General features: G+C 36.8%; 2 protein-coding genes and 1 long non-coding RNA gene across 8 annotated transcripts; all 3 read left to right on the plus strand.

Annotated features, from left to right (window-relative positions):
• The first annotated feature begins 711 nt into the window (after window positions 1-711).
• LOC144431949 (uncharacterized) lies at window positions 712-4,986 on the plus strand. Of its 5 annotated transcripts, none has more exons than XR_013480296.1 (5): window positions 712-798; window positions 1,925-2,038; window positions 2,735-2,906; window positions 3,671-3,829; window positions 4,870-4,986. It is a non-coding gene; the product is annotated as an uncharacterized LOC144431949 (long non-coding RNA). The 5 variants fall into 5 exon arrangements; XR_013480297.1 differs by lacking the exon at window positions 712-798 and adding an exon at window positions 832-948; XR_013480299.1 differs by lacking the exon at window positions 712-798 and adding an exon at window positions 1,419-1,774.
• Window positions 4,987-8,090: 3,104 nt separating this feature from the next.
• LOC144431911 (uncharacterized) lies at window positions 8,091-10,249 on the plus strand. 2 transcript variants are annotated; one of them, XM_078119672.1, is made up of 3 exons: window positions 8,091-8,365; window positions 8,707-8,922; window positions 9,496-10,249. In XM_078119672.1, the coding sequence occupies exons 1-3, from the start codon at window positions 8,162-8,164 to the stop codon at window positions 9,577-9,579; spliced, it is 504 nt and encodes a 167-aa protein (XP_077975798.1). In that variant the 5' UTR covers window positions 8,091-8,161; the 3' UTR covers window positions 9,580-10,249. The 2 variants fall into 2 exon arrangements, with proteins under 2 accessions (XP_077975798.1, XP_077975799.1); XM_078119673.1 differs by lacking the exon at window positions 8,707-8,922.
• Window positions 10,250-14,405: 4,156 nt separating this feature from the next.
• Window positions 14,406-17,038, plus strand: LOC120341052 (growth hormone-inducible transmembrane protein-like). The gene has a single exon (XM_039409482.2). It carries the CDS (start codon window positions 15,132-15,134, stop codon window positions 16,167-16,169), a length of 1,038 nt encoding a protein of 345 aa, XP_039265416.2. The 5' UTR covers window positions 14,406-15,131; the 3' UTR covers window positions 16,170-17,038.
• The last annotated feature ends 3,470 nt before the right edge of the window (window positions 17,039-20,508 follow it).

Consider the following 20,508-nt stretch of genomic DNA (forward strand, 5'->3'; position numbering starts at 1 on the left):
TATCGCTCCCTCCAGTCTTTACCATAAACAGTGTTTATTTATTTGTATTTATGCTTTCATATTTATATTTGTTTTGGTTCCATTACATTTGAACCCATGACAATTGCACCTGTATGCTATTGCACCTATGGAATTTTTTTTGTTTCACGGATAGTTAAACCCATACTAACCCTAACCCATGGGTTTTAGCACCCGCATATAGATTGAACCCGTGGATATACGCATGGGTTCAAATGTACATGGGTTCAAATGTACGGTCACCATTTGTTTTAGTTGACGAATCAATAAATCTCTCAATCTCTCTCTGCTACGGCCAAACCTATGGCGACCAATGATGGCAACCATTGAGGTTATATACACCTCAATGATGGCGACTGACTTTTTAGCTGCCACGAACCAATGACGAGCTGCCATTACCGCGGCAGCAAATTAAAACCAATGGCAGGTAAACTTTTGCTGCCGTAACCACGACAGGCGGACCGTGAAGCCAGGGCTGTCCCATATCCCAGATAGCACAACTACGTTGGGCCAACGTTATAATCCGCCGGCAACCGTTGTACGCGGTTTTACAACCATTTACCATGGTAAGGCCATGATTGGCATTCAACGAAACACGCTATTACGCGATGAAATGGGCGCGCGATTCGAATATAGCACATGAGGTCGCCATTCATTTTGGCGGTACTGTATTTCGTAATCGATATCCTGTTGCGAGGTTTTTGCCGTGGATGGGACAGTGAAATTGAACTTTTAATGCTGTCATAGTATGAATGGCGAAAGTAGAGATAGTTGTAACGTGTAAGTTAATCTCATGGTACCGGTACAGTACCCTAAGTGCGTTGTCAGATCACGGTTCATAAGGGTGATACGGTACCGGTACCATACCGGTAAAAGTTACATAGTTATCCCTGGACACCGTAGGTACCGGTAACGACAGAACGAGATGAGGTACCGGTACGGTAGGTACCGTACTTGGTCTTTTGGCATTTTTTGTTAAACTTTCTGAGGTTGCCATCTCTTATTTACCAGTATTCGTTATCGAGTACCGGTAGTCTACCGGTAGGCTATTGGTCCTTCATCCCTAGATATGATTTTTTATATTTACTTTATTTGTCTAAGTGCAAACATTTCCGCAGCCCAATTTAATCCAGTAATCTGAATAGTTGCACATTTGTGAACCTTCTGTCTGATGATTTCAACAAATCTAAATACAGATCTCAATTGGCTGAAATTTAAAATATGTTTTAACAATTGCCACAATCAAACTGAAACTAAAATTTGATGTTTTTTGGGTGAAGAATAGCTCAAGGATTATTGTTTTCCCTTTTTGTTTTTATAACACTTTAAATAAAATTTTTTTTTTAAAGTATAACTTTTTACGCCACACATGCGAGATGCGACATGGCCCGCCAGTCTAGGTGCGCAAAATTTTTGCGCGCGGTCCGAGAACTTTGCCCAACCCTGCTCTAGTTCATATTTTCAGCTTTGTTGAGAAATAAATTACTGATTTCTGAATAATATCTATTTTGTTTTAAAATTCAATAGAATTATATTGGGTATATATTAATATGATTTATTTCCAGTATATAGGCCTATGCTATGTAAGCTTACCCAACCAACCTTAATTAAGTGTTATTATATTTTAAAGTGAATTGGAAAGTAGACCGCTAGCAAAAAAGATTCGGGCGACTGGGCGAAGCCCATCTCTGTACAATGACTGCCAAGTGTGCATGCAACTGTGCAATGCCCAGCGACTCTAAAAGCATGAAGTATTGTACGACACATCCTTTACAAATATTTGGACATATTTTGTGTAATATCCATTTTTTTCCGTTCATTCTAAATAATTATTACCGATTAGATATTCTGTCAAGTGTCAATATTACCATTGTAAGTTTAATGATATATACCAATTTTATAATAGGCCCTATGACAATGGACTGGAAAATTCACCTGCTTCAATTCCCTCTTTCACGCAATCATACACTGTGTCATTTCAAGCATCTCAATGTTTCAATGCGGACAATGCCCAAAACAGGTGTTTTTGTTTTATAGTTTGATAGTAGCTCCTTGCATATCTGTGCCATAAAATATTGCACAATACTGCTAGATATATCGGTTGAATAATTACCTAGTACAACATCATGTGGTTAATACAGTATTTTCCGGCGAATAAGTCGCCTTTCTAGACCCAAATTTTTGGCCTGATTTTGGGGGGGGGTCGTCTTATTAGGCGAGTATGATCATTTTCATTTTTTTTGTCGCCTTATTATTGAATCCGGGAAATAAAATATCTTCGGCGATAGCATCCCCCACGTCCTCATCTGGTTAGTTTAAATAAATCGACATTCTCGTGCTGCGAATCTGGAATTTCAATGCTGTGATTATCATATATGCATTATCATATATGGATTGAATATTACGCTACAAGAAAAAGTCATTGAAGGCTATTTTAACCAATGCGCAAACGCGGCGACCGCTCGAAAGGCATTGCATGGTAATTTAAGATTCCCGACGCTGATGCGATTTTACTACCCCGACTTATTAACCGGTTATATGCAAAAACCCATTTTTCAGGCTTAAAAACAGGCCTCGTCTTATTCGCCGGAAAATACGGTAATTAATATTAATGAAAAATTTATATTCTGGTAATTAGTATAGGCCATTCGTTCACGTTTATCATCTGAAAGACAATCACGTACTATACATTGGGTAACACTAACTTGATTTTCAGAGATCAAGCCATGCTCCAATCCAGTCCATGGCAAAATTGTTGGGACAGGCGGTAGAAACTCTTATGCTACAAGCTACGGCATCTGCAACTTTCCACTGATTATAGTGTGGACTCGGACATTTGTCTGATTACATTTTGATCCAGAATACATTCAAGGATGAAAAAATGGCTCGTAAGTTAAATATTTTTATAGGCTGATTACGGACACTTTATGGCGGTGGTTCCCAAACTTTTTTTTCCGCGACCCCAATTTTTGTAAAATCACAGACTACAGATACTTGCGACCCTACAACGAGAAAACATTAAAAATCAATTTATTCTATTCTGAATATTCTATTTAATCATTCTGATGAAAATCGACTGTAAGTTTGCGGGGCGTTGGTGTAACATGGTTGTACTTAACTGTTTAGTTCAGTGGTTCCCAACCTTTTTACCCCAGCGGCCAGCGGGCAAGCAAAATTAATTTAAAAGAGTTCGCTGACCGGTAACACATGCCATCGTATGAAGACCACGATGTAAAAATCTCTGAGATTCAGAATATTTGTTTAGTTTTAGTACAATGTTAAAATATTGCAGATTACTCCATAATTAATTCGAAAGCTAAACAGAACATGAAAGTAAAATAGGTGAAAATACCTTTGGTGGGTCTCATCTTATTGAGTGCCTTTTATTTTTTGTCGTTTTGTTTTTCGCTTCGAAATTATGTATGAAATACAATATGCCCCATATTTTCGCTTTGAAGATTATTTAAATGTCTAAATACGATCCGATTGCAATATTAAAATTGTTCACTTTTATACGAATGCAATGTGGACAAAACACATATGTGTATATTTTAGAGTAGATACTCGCGATAATTAACATAGAGCTTTTGCAACGGATGGAAACCTTTTCATTAAATGTATTCTCATAATTGTGCTTATTTACTCATTCCAGATAGGATATTTGTCAAGTCTCGGAGGTTGCTCCAAGAAAGACTGGATTGGAGAATCATGAGCTCAGTTATAACAAATTTACTCGCCCGCTCTTTCAACTGTGCAGGACGCGGTGGATAAGAAGGAGTGAGTGGGACGCCCTTAGTTTCTGCTATTAAAGGTATGTAATATGTTTATCATATTGTACCACCATCTTTCTCTGCTCTGCTACCCTCTTCTATTTTATAAGTACAAGATTATTTTGACTCCAAATCAGCTTAAGATAATTCATAAGGGAAATGAACAAAAATTGATTAAATAGAATCTGACAATCTGGAGTGAAAACAAAACCTTAATTGAGATTAAAGCGTAAAGAATATAAGGTTTTGCCAAAAAGATGCCTATCGTGTTCATGAATTAAATTAAGTTACACACACACAACAACAACAACAGAGATATAATAAAATAAAAACAGGCGAGAAAATTTAGATAAGTTGGGTAGTAAACAAAATGTACTTGCCAGTTGCCACACCATTCATTTTTATCATTATGATTGTCAAATTGAATAATGATTTTGTAAACAACTGTGAACAGTAAAGAAATTGAATGTAGATTTTGTATACAAAAGTGAACAGTATAGAAAAATATTTATTAAGGAGATATCGCCAAGCTGATTATGGTTAGTCAATTGCCAAATTGCCAATCCAATGTTGCCAGAGTTTGGTGCATAATGGGGAACAGTGGTTTTCGAACTTATTTGTATCATCGCTCCCTTACGGTACTTTTTACATTATCATCCCCCCCCCCCCCCCCTAGCACAACAGCAAATGATGAAGTTACAATTAAATTTATTGTAAATCAATTAAACAAATAGACTAATCATGGTGCATGATGTTTCTAATAAGATAGATGAATTTCAACAAGGAATATTCCAAGACATTTTAGTCAGATAAAATCTCAAATCATCATTATTCCCTCCAACAAATATTCCCCTCAAAACATTGTCTACGCCCCCCTTGCGGAATCAAGAATTTCTGTATTTCTTAATTATTATCGTCTTGTCAATGTAAGCTTCACTCACACATTTGCGACTGCAGAATCTTGGCTTAAGATTCCTACTCTGAAAATTTGTTGGGATGCAGTCATTCAGACTAGGCTTTGAACTCTGGTGCTGTAATTTGCTAATACTGCAATTTAACACAGAATTTTTATATTTTTCAGCTCTGGATGATCTGGCAACGAATTCTGATTAATTTTATTACATGTATACATATTTGTAAAATAAAGACATTTTGTTATCTTTTGTATTTTATTATATAAATAATGTTAGATTAGTGGGAAATTTCTATGTAGTATAGATCCATACCCTGTCTGTACAACACATCGCCTAACTTGGCCCGACCATATACTACGATTGTATTACAACGTGTCGCCTACGTAGGCCCGGCCATATGTCACAATTGTGTTACAACGTATCGCCCACATTGGACCGGCCATATTTCATGATTGTGTTACAACGTATCGCCTACGTTGGCCCGACCGTTTGCCACGGTTGCATTACAGCGAAAGGACCGACGTTGGCCCAGCGGCCAAATCTTCGCTGGAACATGGTTGTTCGCCATTATTGGGCCGGTGGTTCGAACAACGTTCGGCCATGGTTGTTCCGACGTAGTTGTGCTATCTGGGATGGTGATAAATATTGGGTAAGTTGGAACGTTTTTCTCATGGATAAAGCTTTGATACAAACAAATAACTAACTAATCCCATACCCGACATGGAATGGTAATGTAACCGGACGAGGGGCCATGGTTCGCCATATGATTAAGCTGTCTTATCGACTTTCCTCTCCCTCGTGATCAATATGTAAATTCTTATCCTCTTATCCCTTTTTTTAAGACAGAGAAAATCCACGCTTTCATATTGGGTTTTTCCCATTCGCCATCTATGTTTCATAGTCGATACATCATCCTCTTATGAAAATGATGTACAAATAACATACTTTCAATAATTTTCAGAGTATGGTATTGCATATAAACTTACATCATGATTGACCCATATAAAAGATCATCCATGTGCTCATATAACAATAATTCATTTCTTTCGGTTGCTTTTAGTAAATTTAAAATCCCTAACAGGCTACACTTGAAAATTGAACGCATACTCCTTTAATTTTATCTATCATCATATTCCAAATTGTTGATTTTACGCATATTATTGTGATTAATTTTGATTTGCATCCCGAATCGTTTGCTATAATGGTATTTTGATTAATATCTATGCAACACCATTGCCAAAAATCAATAGACCAGTCACATTCTAAAAATAATGACACACAGTTTCTTCAACATTATTTTCGCATAAGACACACATTCCTGGTTCATCAATGAACCAGTGTTTTATTTTGTCTCCAGTGGGCAACCCATTATGAATTAACTTCCAACATAACTCTTTATATTTGTTTCCAATATTTGTTTTCCATATTTTATTCCAATTAATCGCCTTAGTTTTAGATGAAATTTATTAAAGATGTATTCCTTATGGTTTTTCAAAAATGTATCATTTTTCTTACTTTGTAAAATCCTGTAAATTTGATTAGTGGTTAAGTCTTTCGACCCATTGTACCTATCAATTAATATTCTTGTTTGACCAAATTCCCTATTCCTTGATAAAATCTCTCTCCATTCTGTTGGAAGTGCTTCCCATATTTGCCGTAATTCATTTTCGCACTTATTTATCAAGCAGTTTTTTCTTGAAGTACTTATTGCAGAGATTTCTAGTTGGGGGTACACTCTTTTGGAAATATCATATATTGTTTTGCCAAAGATATCACTAACAGTAATTATTTTTGCCTGAATCCAATTTGATTTAGCAGTTATTTCAATGTTATTTCTATCTAATATTAGAGGATATTGTGCCAAATTACTTCCTGTGATATTTCTGCTATATTTTGTGTTCCTCCTATTCTTATGTTCAAAACTAATTCTTATACAAGCAGTGTGGTCGCGGTGTATGGATCTTTCTCCGACCTTTGACCCCCTTTACCATTGCAAATTTTCGGGGCTCATTTTAAAAAGAGGTTTCGCGAGTTGGTGCCTGTAAAATGGAATATTTCGTATTTGTTTCAAACCATCATTATGATTCATTGCATACAACAATCTGTTTTTTAAAAGTACGGTAAAGAATTTTTGCCTAGTCTATCACAGCTATTTCTGCACTAATTTTTTATTACTGCAATTACATGAAAACTCCTAAGAAGACAGATTGATCATTGAATTACCTGATTTATATTTAAATTTCCGAAACACAACTGAAAACTAACGAATAGAGTTCAAAAACGCGAAAACGAGGTAATGTTTACGACCACGCCTGAAAATCTGTCTGAGTGGGAAAAGTGTCTGAGCGGATGCGAAAAAGGAACATTGTTACGCCGCATTTTGCATCTTGCTGATTGGTCAATGTCACGAAGTAAACAAGGAAGTCGATGCTTGGGGGAAAGGTCCATTACAACTGAAAGATATCTATCTTTCTGAAATTGCCAAATTTAGGTATCGCTTCGAAAATCATATGCTTCTCCCATCTCTTTTACTGAAGTTTCAACCATCCATAGCCATGCCACAAGGAGTGTTACAGTAAAGACTTATTTCATCCCTCGATGCTCATTTTTATTAACAATAAATCAGAGGACATTCTAATTTGGGAAAAATTCCGTCTAATATTAAAGAAAACTCATTTGCAACATTCAGTGAGAGAATAAAAATTCATCTACTTGATGGCTATGGATAAATGAGAAAAAGACTAGGTTTATTTCCTTACGTATTCAAGTTATATTATAATTGTATTGCTGCTATGCCCATTTATAACATATGCTATATACTCTATAATAATAATTTCCCATTATTTTGTCACTAGTGCCCAATCAAAAATGTATTTGTTTTTGGTGTTCATCTTATTGAACACGTCAGTGTACATAATGATCGTTTCAATATTATGTTGTTGTTCTTGTTAGTATTCTTCTCTTTCGTCATGATGAAATCGCATTTCTTTTTGAATACTGTACCAATCGCTTTGAAATTTTCAGAAAATATTAAAAAAGGTACTTTGGGTGTCGTTGCTCGATAACCAGCTTTGGTTCCCCACGACTTCCCTTCTCCAGTAAAACTGTGTAGGCATACATTATCACTTTTACGTAATTTGTGCTTGTGATATATTTTTTTGAGTTTTTACGGGTTGGAAAAAATAAACTTGGCTTGCGTGTAATTTGTCAGTTTTCAGTTGTGTTTCTAAAAATTAGTTGTAAATGAAATTTGGCTAAAAATAGCTATAAGTAAGTGTGAACGGACGCGGTTGCATATTTTATTAAAAAAAATGGTTTTGAGCATGTAATTCGGCTTGTAAGTGTTAACTCTGTCATCACGTGACTTTGTTACTGGACGGCAATAAATCAAAAACGTCCATTTGGCTCCAGTCAGTTGCAAGTCGGATTATACGTTTCCATTTTGTTTGGCTGTTGAAAATGGTTATTTCGTATTGTTCCGTTGGCTGTACGTATAGTATAGACAACGAAATGGATCTTCAGTTATATTCCACTGATTTCAAAAGATCCGGAACATCGCGCAGTGTGGATATCATCTATCGCCTATCGGCAGAACTACTTGGTGTCAAGTCCAGAAGCCATCTTACTTGTGTTTCACTGTTTGCGGACAGCACTTCGTTGATGGTGAGTGATAATGTGGTGATAGTGTGCCGTTATCAATTTCTTTAAATATTCACAAGCTCCCTCATTTCAATGGAAAGCAGATGACAAACTACTGTTTTTAGTAGGCCTTGGCGTGCGCCTACTTGCAGTTGCAGACTTGACTTGTGTAAGACAGTAAGGAATTAATAATCAATTGCTATAAGGTATTGTTTCCCTAATTAGCAGGTAATCTATTAGTAAGTGTGAAAGGTTGAATGGATAACTAAAGTTTAACACCAGTGGTCATGCAAAAAATAACCAAATTCAATTGAATTCGCCATCTAGGAATACGCTCGCCACCGCATCTCTGATCGCCCTGGTAGTTTCACAGGTTTCAATCTCTACTTCCAACGAGGGTTGGCTGTACATATAGTATAGACAACGAAATGGATCTTCAGTTATATTCCACTGATTTCAAAAGATCCGGAACATCGCGCAATGTGGATATCATCTATCGCCTATCGGCAGAACTACTTGGTGTCAAGTCCAGAAGCCATCTTACTAGTGTTTCACTGTTTGCGGACAGCACTTCGTTGATGGTGAGTGATAATGTGGTGATAGTGTGCCGTTATCAATTTCTTTAAATATTCACAAGCTCCCTCATTTCAATGGAAAGCAGATGACAAACTACTGTTATTAGTAGGCATTGGCGTGGGCCTACTTGCGGTTGCAGACTTGACTTGTGTAAGACAGTAAGGAATTAATAATCAATTGCTATAAGGTATTGTTTCCCTAATTAGCAGGTAATCTATTAGTAAGTGTGAAAGGTTGAATAGATAACTAAAGTTTAACGCCAGTGCTCATGCAAAAAATAACCAGAATTCAATTGCATTCGCCATCTAGGAATACGCTTGCCACCGCATCCCTGATCACCCTGGTCGTTTCACAGGTTTCAATCTCTACTCCCAATGAGGGTGTTTCACATGACCGCTGATCGGTTATGACCATTCCCCACCATCCAAGTCCATGCTTCTGAAAACAAATAACTGCCACCCCCCCCAAAATGCTTTTTATTGTGATTGGTAAAAAAGATATGCTACCCGGAATCAAATTTCACACTCCTTGATCGTTAGATTTTAAGAAAACTCTTATCTGTATCCATTATCTTACAGATATGGGTGCGACCATGGAATAGATGGATGGCAAAGTATAAGTTGCAAAAAGACCACAGTGGCACAAGACCTCAGCTTGCGTGACTTCATAATACATCCTCAGTATCCATTTATTGATGCTTATCGTAATGACAAAGTAACTTGTGATTACTGTGGATTGGTGGAGATAATGTGTCCATTGTGCTTTAACGAAAGCAACATCAAGACGATCCTATCAAGAAAAAAAAAATTGTTTCGGTGGGTCTGGTAGTGAAGGTTTCAGTCTAACGTTGGATACCGATACTACAGCCAGATACAGTTGCCAATGGAACTTAGCGAGGCGTAATATTGCGACTTTGTGATCTGAAAGGAAATTTTGATGTGTAGCCGGCTGGCCGTAACATTTTGTTTAAAGAATATTATGAGATATGACTTAAGAGTCTAAACTTTCATTCGAGAGGGGTGTAACCCAAGCTATTTTGCAAATGGTATTCATGGTACCAAATGTATCACACACTTTACAGTAATTATAAATTATATTTGAAAAATAAAGCACATTAGAAATGTATTTTTAAAAAACAATTGGTTTTATCTGCAGATACTAGGTTGATATTGAGCTAACTTTTCTTTAGTCAAAAGGCACACTTGATTCGCAAAGATTTGTGAATGCGCACAGTACACCAATTTGTCTAATGTTTTGATTCAATAGGCAGGAGGTTGTGAATCGGTGCTGCTCAGGACGGGATATTTTTGCCACTAAATGCATATTACGTGTTTCACATGAATCCATCGTGCTCAAATTCGACTGTTTTCAAGGTCTGAAGGCTCCAACAGCCTTGTTTTATGGGTACACAAGAGAATTTTCAGTGTGGCATGCATGGGTCAGTTGGAGTCACTAACCTCAAGATATCTATAAGCAAGGATAAGATAACCTGGAAGTATCATTTCATAATTTAGAGCAAAAAATGTATCTGCCTCCACAGCCCTTTCAAATGGAAGATATGATGCCTCGGGGGTAATTTTTATCAAATATTTTACAGTATTATGGTTCTAGTGAAAAGGGGTGTAGGCGGCTTTTTTAAAGTGTGGTAGGTCTAGTCGAAAGACACATTAAATGTTTATGCTAACAACTGCAAACTAATATTGCAACGCATACAAGTTAACAGAATTTGTTGAAATGGTCCTGCCTTTTGCCTTTCTTTAAAATCCCCCTTTTTCTAACTATTCTCTTCCTCTCTGGGGATAGCGAAAATTCAAATATCGATGGGACATATGGGCAGCTGATAATGGGTTATCTTCCCTTTTTCCTGAAAATAAATTAAACACTAATCATCATTTGACAGTGCCAAGTTTGTGTATCAGATCAGTAATAAATTACCTGCTAACTAACAAAACGAGAATATCGGTTGGAAACCGAAGACTTATCGATCGATAGTTAGGGGATCCCCCAAAACAGAAACTGCAGTTTCGATTCATCCGCTCTTGTAACTTGCGCACTGCGCATCGCACACACACACTCGGCGGGTTTCAAAATTCTCTCGCTTTACAAAAATCTAGATCACTATATCAATAATTGATTGATAACTCGCTAATTATACGACATAATTCGCCCAAAATCAATAGGCCTCTGGTCCGAGATAAGATGAATGCACATGCAAAATCTGGAGCAGATTCAATCTCGCTTTCGTGAGATATCGCGTGCATCTAACAGACACACACACAGACACACAGACAGACATACAGACAAATACCTATCAATATACTTACCGATCTTAAGATCGATAAGTAACAATCAGACAACACCTTCTGACCATTAATGAAGATTTCTTTTAATTTAAAGCGCAACTATGCATACCAATGTGGGTAGTTATTAGGATGGAATTTATCTGTGGTTGGGGACAGATTGCAAGGTGCAACATCGTACGATTACCATTCTATGTCGGGATTAGTTAACCAGTTATTTGTTTTAGAAGCATGGACTTGATGGTGGGGGATGTCGTAATCGACCAGCGGTCGTGTGAACCACCCTCAGTGGAAGGAGAGCTGCAATCCCCTTCCACATAACTATCCCCGCATGGGATTTGAAACTCCCAGAGGGATCAGAGATGCGGTGGCGAGCGTATTCTTAGATGGAGAATTCATTTGAATTCTGGTTATTTTTTGCATAACCACAGGCGTTAAACTTTAGTTATCTATTCAACTTTTCACACTTACTAATAGATTACCTGCTAACTAGGGAAAAATACCTTTTGGCAATTATTGATTAATACCTTACACGAGTCAAATCTGCACGTAGGCCTACTAATAACAGTAGTTTGTCGTCTGCTTTCCATTGAAATGAGGAAGCTTATGAATATTTAAAAAAATTAATACCGGCACATTATGACTCACCATCAACGAAGTGCTGTCCGCAAACAGTGAAACACAAGTGAGATGGCTTCTGGACTTGACACCAAGCAGTCCTGCCAATAGATGATATCCACATTGCGCGACGTTCCGGATCTTTTGAAAACAGTGGAATATACCTGAAAATCCATTTCGTTGTCTATACTATACGTACAGCCAGCGGAACAATACGAAATAGGCATTTTCAACAGCCAAACAAAACGGAAACGTATAATCCGACTTTCAACTGACAGGAGCCAAATGGACGTTTTCATTTAATTGCCGTCTAGTAAACAAGGTCACGTGACCCGTGCAAGTCCTCTATAGCAGGGGTGTCAAACTCGTGAGTTTTCAAGGGCCGCATTGCATTTTGGGAATTGTGCAAAGGGCCGCAAACAGCTTTTGATATATTATGATAATGTATACTTAACTTAATAGCATATTTTTAGATATGTGTAGTTTGTGACATATATTGTGATGCAATTAAATAACCGAATAAAGTTTTGGTATTTTCTAAAATTTCAAATGGCATTTACATATTAATTTCTTGGTATTTTACTATTATTGCAAATTTCTTTATTATAAAAATCCAAGTTTTTTTTAAATCCAACTACCCGAAACATTTTTGAACAAAGATTTGATAAAAAAAAATAATACATAATAAAAATGACTCAACCTAAATATATACCCCTAAAATACTAACGAATAAACTCAATGTTTTTCATTACATATGTCCTGACGTTTGGCATCTCTTTTGTACCACCAGCTTACTAATATCGGGCTGAAATGATTTTACAATACCAACTCTAATTAACGGGGTCACATGATTATCGGTTATACTGTTAACAAAAGTAATGACTGACTTTTCGGACCATACATTTCCCACCACATTGCCTACCATTGGCACCACGTGGCATATGACCGCTTGGGTTATGATTTATATATATTGACTTTTAGTAACTAGGTAGTTGTTTAATTATAATAATATATATATAAACACATAAAAATATTCTATTCCAAGTTGATCTTCAAATTTGTCATATTGACTGCTGAGCTTATTCTGATATTGTCTACTTATATTGTATTCTTTCATTGTGCTGATAGAAATGCGCCAAATTGAACAATGTGCTTTAGAATTTTAAAAAATACAGAAATTTTGCAACCCCCTTTTTTGAAAATGCTACTTTATTCGTGTTCTTTTTTGCTAGCTTGAAGTGTATCCATAATTGGGTCAAATTGAAAACAAACAAAAAAATTAATTTTTCAAAACTACTTTCTGTAAATTGTCCTTTTTTTGTGTGAATAATAAATTAGATGAAAAAAAAACTTACAAAATATTACAATTATTGTTAAGCGTTCGAGGGCCGCATTGGAAATTCTCTGGGGCCGCATGCGGCCCGCGGGCCGCATGTTTGACACCCCTGCTCTATAGCCATTGAGGTGTATATAACTAGAGTGCGCATTGGCGGCTCTAGACGTTTGCGATTTTGTATAGCTCTGATTACATATTTACGCTCTGATACATCTGCAAAATTTAGTTTTAGGTTCATAGGTCAGAATTTTTTGTTTTGTTTACAACTGATGGTGCAATCATTCTTCTACACGGGCCGCTCAGTTACGAGCTTATTGATTTTTTGAGGCTTCCAGTAAAAGGAACCGTAAGTCTGTAAGTAGTCAACATGACCTGTGCCGTACCGGTAATTGCTGAATTGCCGTGTTCTAAATACAGAAATAGGCTATACGGTACCGGTACCGGTCTGGAATAGACTGATAGACGAATAGGTACCGGTACCAGTCCATCTTTTCAGATGCATGGAAATTACCGTATCGTTTGGTCATAGAATAAACACTTGCCACTCGCTCCAGCGCTCTTGGATGTACCGTACCTACTACGGTACCGGTATATCTTAGAAAATTCGCTCAGAAACAGAGTGGAAGTGGTGACTCCTCTACGGCCCATGGGCCGGGGCCACGGCCCATCGAAATGGGCCTCGGCCCATCAAGTTGTGTGAAGGGATAAAATAATGAATACTAATAAATTTGTAAATCCTACCCACTCCCCGAACTCATAATAGAACTATAACTGTATAATGTGAAATATATGAACAAAATTTTGTCCTAACCCTAACCTGGTACACATACTTTCAGACTTTAGGTGTATCCTTTTCTGTAGCTTGGTATTTTGCTTTATTTTTATGTATAGGCTTATTGTAAGAAAAAGGTTTGGTGGCATCACACGATTTTTTTTTGGTTCGAATATTGACAATTTTGTAAAAATTGAAAATTTTGGTAAGATAGATGAATTTTTCTGATGGGCCGCGACCCATAGCTTGATGGGCCACGGCCCATGTGGCCCAATTAGATGGGCCGTGGCCTTGGCCCATAGAGGAGTCACCACCCCTGTAGCAGAAACAGTCGGTGCGACACAGTTCTGCAACTTAATTTTTGCAATATTCAGATATTATTCTGTTATTTGTTGTAAACCGACTAAACATAAAATGAAAAGATATAAAAAATCAGAGAACTCAATCTCCTGATCTCTGCTTAATGTTTTTTAGCTTTTTTTATTTCAAGTTCAAATTAGTATACTGTGTCATCGGAAAGCCAGATCTGTCTATTGGCATTGCTGTAATGAGAATAAACACTTACAATACCAGAATAGACTACTGCAATATCCTGATATCTGAATATACAGATATAGGCTACAGTACCTGTAGACTATACAATATCGGTAACCGGATTAGAGGTCATTGAATGCCATATGACAGTACAGCAGTATGATTAGGCCGTCTTAACGACTTTCCTCTTCCCCAGGCTAAATATGAAAATCGTCAATGCGCACATCTTATGTAATTCATCATTGAATTTCCAAAGAAACTTAATATATGACATTCGCCTCAGATTCCATACATATCCCATTCATATTGATCTGTGTATAATAATTGAATATTTGAGGTGTTATTTGATTTTTACGAGCTTGCTTTCAAATCCATGCCAAGACTGAAAAATACCGCTGCTTGTTTTGAGTGATTGAGCTAATAATAGTTATAAAGCTATAGCTTGTGCTTTTGAGGTGAACACTAGTACGGTATCCACCACCATGGTTTGCCCACTTTCTAATCTAACAATGAAAATGGTGATAAATAAGCTGTTTTCACTGATATATCTTTGTGTATGTATAATTCTGCCGGATAAAGTTTTTATATAATCTAATGATAAGTACAGTTTACAGGACTACATTTGTGTAAGCAGCAGGTAGACTATATGAAACAATGATTGTTCGGGTTCTTCCATTAGTATCTAATATCAGTGCCAGACACTTTTGTGGTGTGAAAAATGTTGTATCATCAAAATCAAGCCTATCTGCTATGCGATGTGTTCTTCAAGATACAGGTTCATCTACAAAGTTTGTCACAAGAACATTTACCACAGCACAGAAGTTGGGAGCGAGGGGCGGAAGAGCTTCTTTTGTATCTCAGAAGGTTTCTGTTGGGGGAACTACTGCCATTACTGTGGGGCAGCTTGGACTAGCTGGAGCATCTGCATTAGGAATCGGAGCTCTATGTTACTATGGCCTGGGTTTAGGAAATGAAGCAGGCATTATTGATAAGGCAGCAATGTGGCCAAAATATGTTCGGGATAGAGTTAAAGATACATATTTATACTTTGGGGCGTCACTTGGAGCTACTGCTGCAACAGCTTTAGCCATAGCTAAAAATCCTACAGCTATGAGAATTGTTTCAAGTAATGGAATCATGGCAATGGTACTATCCATTGGTGCAATGATCGGTACATCAGTAATATGTCGAAGCATTGCATATGAGCCAGGGTTTGGTTCAAAACAGCTTGCATGGCTATTGCACACTGCGGTAGTAGGTGCTGTCATTGCACCAATCACTATTCTTGGTGGCCCACTCCTGATGAGGGCTGCTTGGTACACTGCTGGAGTTGTTGGTGGTTTGTCCACAGTGGCAATGTGTGCACCTAGTGAAAAATTTCTTACAATGGGTGGTCCTTTAGCTGCAGGACTTGGTGTCGTATTTGTTGCTAGCTTGGGATCTGCATTTTTTCCACCCACAGGAGCACTGGGAATGAGTTTGTACTCCATATCTGTTTATGGTGGCTTGGTATTGTTTGGAGCATTCTTACTGTATGACACACAAAAAATTGTCAAAGCAGCAGAATCCCATCCAAATTATGCAGCCAGACCTTTTGATCCTGTGAACGCATCAATGAGTATATATATGGATGCCATAAACATTTTTATTCGAATTGCAATGATGTTAGCAGGTGGTAACAGAAAGAAATAAACAGATGTAATATTTTGTACATTATTATATACTACATCAAACTTTGCGCATTTTGACGTTTATATCTAGAGTTAAGCTGAGTGTTTCTGGACATCAATAAAAAATGATAATGATCTTAATTTAAAACATTAGTTGTCTGTGTTCAACAAATATAATATATCAACGAAAATTTACTAGAATTTAATTCTTTAACCCAGATATGATATGGTTACATTTGGTGTGCTTTTCAACATTGATACTAAGGTTATCACCAGCTTATCTGTATCGGACAGAGCCTTGGCTGTTTTATATTGAAAATGATAATTTATTCCAAACTCTCCTTAAGTCGTGGTTCCTAACTAGGGGACCACATTATACTAGGGCACAAATCAAGTTTAATGCATTTTTGTCTGCATAGGCTTTACTAGAATTTAATTCTTTAACCCAGATATGATATGGTTACATTTGGTGTGCTTTTCAACATTGATACTAAGGGCATTACCAGCTTATCTGTATCGGACAGAGCCTTGGCTGTTTTATATTGAAAATGATAATTTATTCCAAACTCTCCTTAAGTCGTGGTTCCTAACTAGGGGACCACATAATACTAGGGCACAAATCAAGTTTAATGCATTTTTGTCTGCATAGGCTACTTTTCACTTAAAACGAAATTCCCTGTTCTCCGTAGTTTCATTACCTTGAAATATTATTTCAAGTCACAGTGTGTTTGGATCTTATGCATGGATTGCATGATCGACGGATTCAGAATAACAATATAAATACCTCTGTGCTCTGTGAATTCTAAACTTTGTAAATGTTTGTGTATTAAATGTGAACATTTTGACCTTCGGTTTGTTTTTATTATATACAATGAACAGTGGTAAAAAGTACATTTGAGTTTTTTGGAATGCTGAACACGCGTCAGGATGGGGTCCAATAAGCGGGAACCACTGCCCTCTGGAATAAAAGTGACAAGGCAGGACGCAAATACTAGAAACATGCCAATACTTCATTCGAATCAGGTTCAAAACACGAGACTTAAGAATACTCTATATTGCATGACATGACATTCCCTCTGAACGAATTTCGGTCTTAGGGCTGTGGAGATATAATAGCGAATACTGCGACCATAGAATATCGTGTTTAGTTTTTATAAGAATAATATCACATTTTTTTCACAGGCTCTAAATGAGATATTCATTTTATAATGAATATCGTATTTTTATTCTTAATTTAAGATGGCCCCGCGCAGCGGCGACGATAAACTTCGGAAGAAATGTAGCACATTGCGATCGTACTTAATTTTTTATTGTATTTTCGTTAGTAACCGAGAATAGCGCGGCATTTTTCTTTTCTTGCAATTTACATTGTCCAAAAGTGTGTTTTGGAATGAACTTCCAGCTACGCATTTGGAACCAAATTTATGTTTGTAAATAATTGTGCGCATCGTCAGGAACTTCGATTTTGCCTTAAATTTCAATCATATCACACATGCCGTCCATAACTGATGTAATATAGCAGGGGCGGTCAACACGTCGATCGCCACATCTCGAGTGGTCGATCGCGTCTGATGTTGAGTGCATTTAATAAAATACCCCAAAAAATAGCCGTGGACCAGTTTCATGCAGCACCTGTTGTATTTTTTAAAACAGGTCGAGCAGAGGAATGTGCATGCGCAAAATACGACATACACAACACATACGGTATTTGAGTCTGCATGGGCAAGCCCGATAGAGCATATTATTACGTAACTAATGCAAGTTTCGCCGCTGCCAAGGTTTAGAAATGAACGTGCCGAATAACGTGTGTCTTGACTGAGAAACGATCCTACAATAACTTCTGCAATATGCGAAAGTAATTGTCTCCAAGCAGTGGCGAAGCAAGACTCTCGTGGGCCCCCCCCCCCGCAAAATATTTCGTGGAAATGACCTTAAAAATTCTCGGACATAAGCTAAAACAACGCTTTTTTTATTTCGTCAAAAAGCATAACATGTCGCTCTTAAAAGGCAATGGTAACCTAAAATTTGCCGTTTATTTTGGTTACTTTAATTTTTTTCATACGTGCTTCTCTTCTGCCCTTTTTCTGCGTTTCTGTGCGCCACTGAGAGGTTTTGCTTTCGACATCATTCTGACAGCCTTCGTAATTTTGCCGGTGCTATCAAACCAGAGAATGGCTCTGATCAAACCACTAGACGCCGATAATCGATGACTCCCTGGCATTGCTACGTAACAAAACGATTTGAGCAGAACTAACATCAACTTTAACCCTTTCCGTGTGTCTGGTTGAGCTTTTGTTCTGGACCTTGATTGGAAAAATTGAGTGAAACTCTTTATAAAAAGGAGTTCAAAATATATTCATATTTTAGCTCTATAGAATGTGTTATTATCAGATCCTACTTCTCGAATATTTATCCGACACGAACGGCACGGGGATAAACTATATGAAATGAGTCATTGAATACGTTGATACTGGATGTTCCCTTGTTCAAGACCTTGATTGGAGAAATTGGGTGAAACGCTTCATGTAAGGGGTTCAAAATATATTCATAATTTCTCTGGACTTTCAATGGTCGACAATCCGGGTATGTTGAACGGGAAGAAATTTACATAAATAAATAATTGTATAAATCACTATTCTGTTAATTACTTGAAAATATTTGTATTCGATTGTTATTCAAATCGAATAAATTTACTTCACAGTTTTGCGTGTGTATAATTTTAACCTGGTGTTACAGAAGTATTGTCTATTGTCGACGACCATAAAGTAAGTGGTGAAGTACATGGACAAGGATTAAGCTTGAATACTTACTTGGAAGACATCCAAATACCGGTTTATTACAATCTTCTCTCTCACAGCAACATTTGCAGATGGTTCCCGGAATTTTAGGATTGCATTGGTATGTATGCTTTCCTTTAGCATTCTGATATAAATGAATTTCTTAGTACTACTCCTTTCTGCAGGAGAAAAATCCTAATTTGATTGTATGATGGATATTCAAAAGAACATATAAATTCAAATAAATATACTGAACAGAAAACCCTGATGCTAAAGAAAAAAATTGAGACAAAACACTCTGGTAGCCCGTTTTCTTAAACATATTGAAAAGAGTAAGAGCAAGAAATATATCACAAAAGGCGACCATAGGAGACGAGAGTGAAGTGAAAAATAGTTATGTGCGTCAATGAAAAGATTGGACCTCTAGTCGTAAAATATTCATTAAATGCATAATGTAAAGAATTTATAAAAATTAAGACTAATTATGAACTAGGTATTCTGTGAAATGCGCTGAGAGAAGCAATGTATATTTTATTTATTACCTAGAACATTTTGCTGAAGGAAATTTGATTCAATGCCATAGAAAACATCTTACCTGAAATTCCTTATTGTCGTAATCAAGGTCTTGTTTGCATCTTTTTGTGATTCTGATTGGTGGAATTAAAGTCACCTTGATTTCGGAGTAGCACCCGCCCTTATAAAAAAACACAGATTGTATAAAGTGAGTACTCTAAACTAACAGGCTTATAATTATCGAAACGAATAATCTATATATGGAAGCAACGACTAAAATTAGAATTAAAATTCGTGTTGAAGCGTCCATAAAACATACTAGCATATAATCGTAATCATTCGTGACGTGCCTTTGTATCAAAGCATATATTAAAGTTGTGGTAGTGACTGAAACTCATCGATATTCAGATCAAATTTCATCACAAAAAGATAATTCAAACAGTTTTGTTGCATTGTACAACTAACTAACTCAAAGCAATTATTTTGGCAACTCTGGCACAAGATTGCATTAAAAGGGATATTTTATGAAGAATAAAATAAACATCTTGAAGTGGTAAGTCACAAATTAATTTGTCAAAATGATGTGAACTGAATATTCCTGTTTACCTGTTTACTGACGTTAAACGCAAATTTATCGCTAAGGCTTTTGGGATTAATTCAGCATTTGGGCGTTTTAATTATATTGCACAAGGTCCATCGTGAAACTAGTAAAATTTGTCTGATAGATTCGAATGAAACTGAATGATATACCTCTTTGCAACACTCGTGCGTTTAGGCCGAAACGCTGATGTCATATCCAATATATTTATTCAGAACTCCATATGTTATTATGTAGATATTTTGAATAAAACTGCGTCATATACGAATCAATGTAGAGAAGGGTCCGTCAACTGTGGACCGTTTGTCATATGCGACCCGTAAACAATTTTTTTTCGAACGTTCCTTTCGAAAGTGTTCATAACGGGAATTTTATTTAAGCATTGTTTAAAATCTATTGAAGTGATATATTCAACAAACTTGTTGGCTGAATTTAAAGCTTTGGCCATCAAGCCCACAATGAATCAACACCAT

This window comes from Styela clava, chromosome 14 (genome assembly GCF_964204865.1).
Source record: "Styela clava chromosome 14, kaStyClav1.hap1.2, whole genome shotgun sequence".
Lineage (NCBI taxonomy): Eukaryota > Metazoa > Chordata > Ascidiacea > Stolidobranchia > Styelidae > Styela > Styela clava.

Excerpts from the sequence above, each read along its gene's own strand:
- LOC144431911 (XM_078119672.1), top strand. The coding sequence starts at position 8,162 with ATGGTTATTTCGTATTGTTCCGTTGGCTGTACGTATAGTATAGACAAC. Across the intron at positions 8,366-8,706 it reads CGGACAGCACTTCGTTGATG|TTTCACAGGTTTCAATCTCT; the intron begins GTGAGTGATAAT and ends TCGCCCTGGTAG. Across the intron at positions 8,923-9,495 it reads CGGACAGCACTTCGTTGATG|ATATGGGTGCGACCATGGAA; the intron begins GTGAGTGATAAT and ends ATTATCTTACAG.
- LOC120341052 (XM_039409482.2), top strand. The coding sequence starts at position 15,132 with ATGATTGTTCGGGTTCTTCCATTAGTATCTAATATCAGTGCCAGACAC.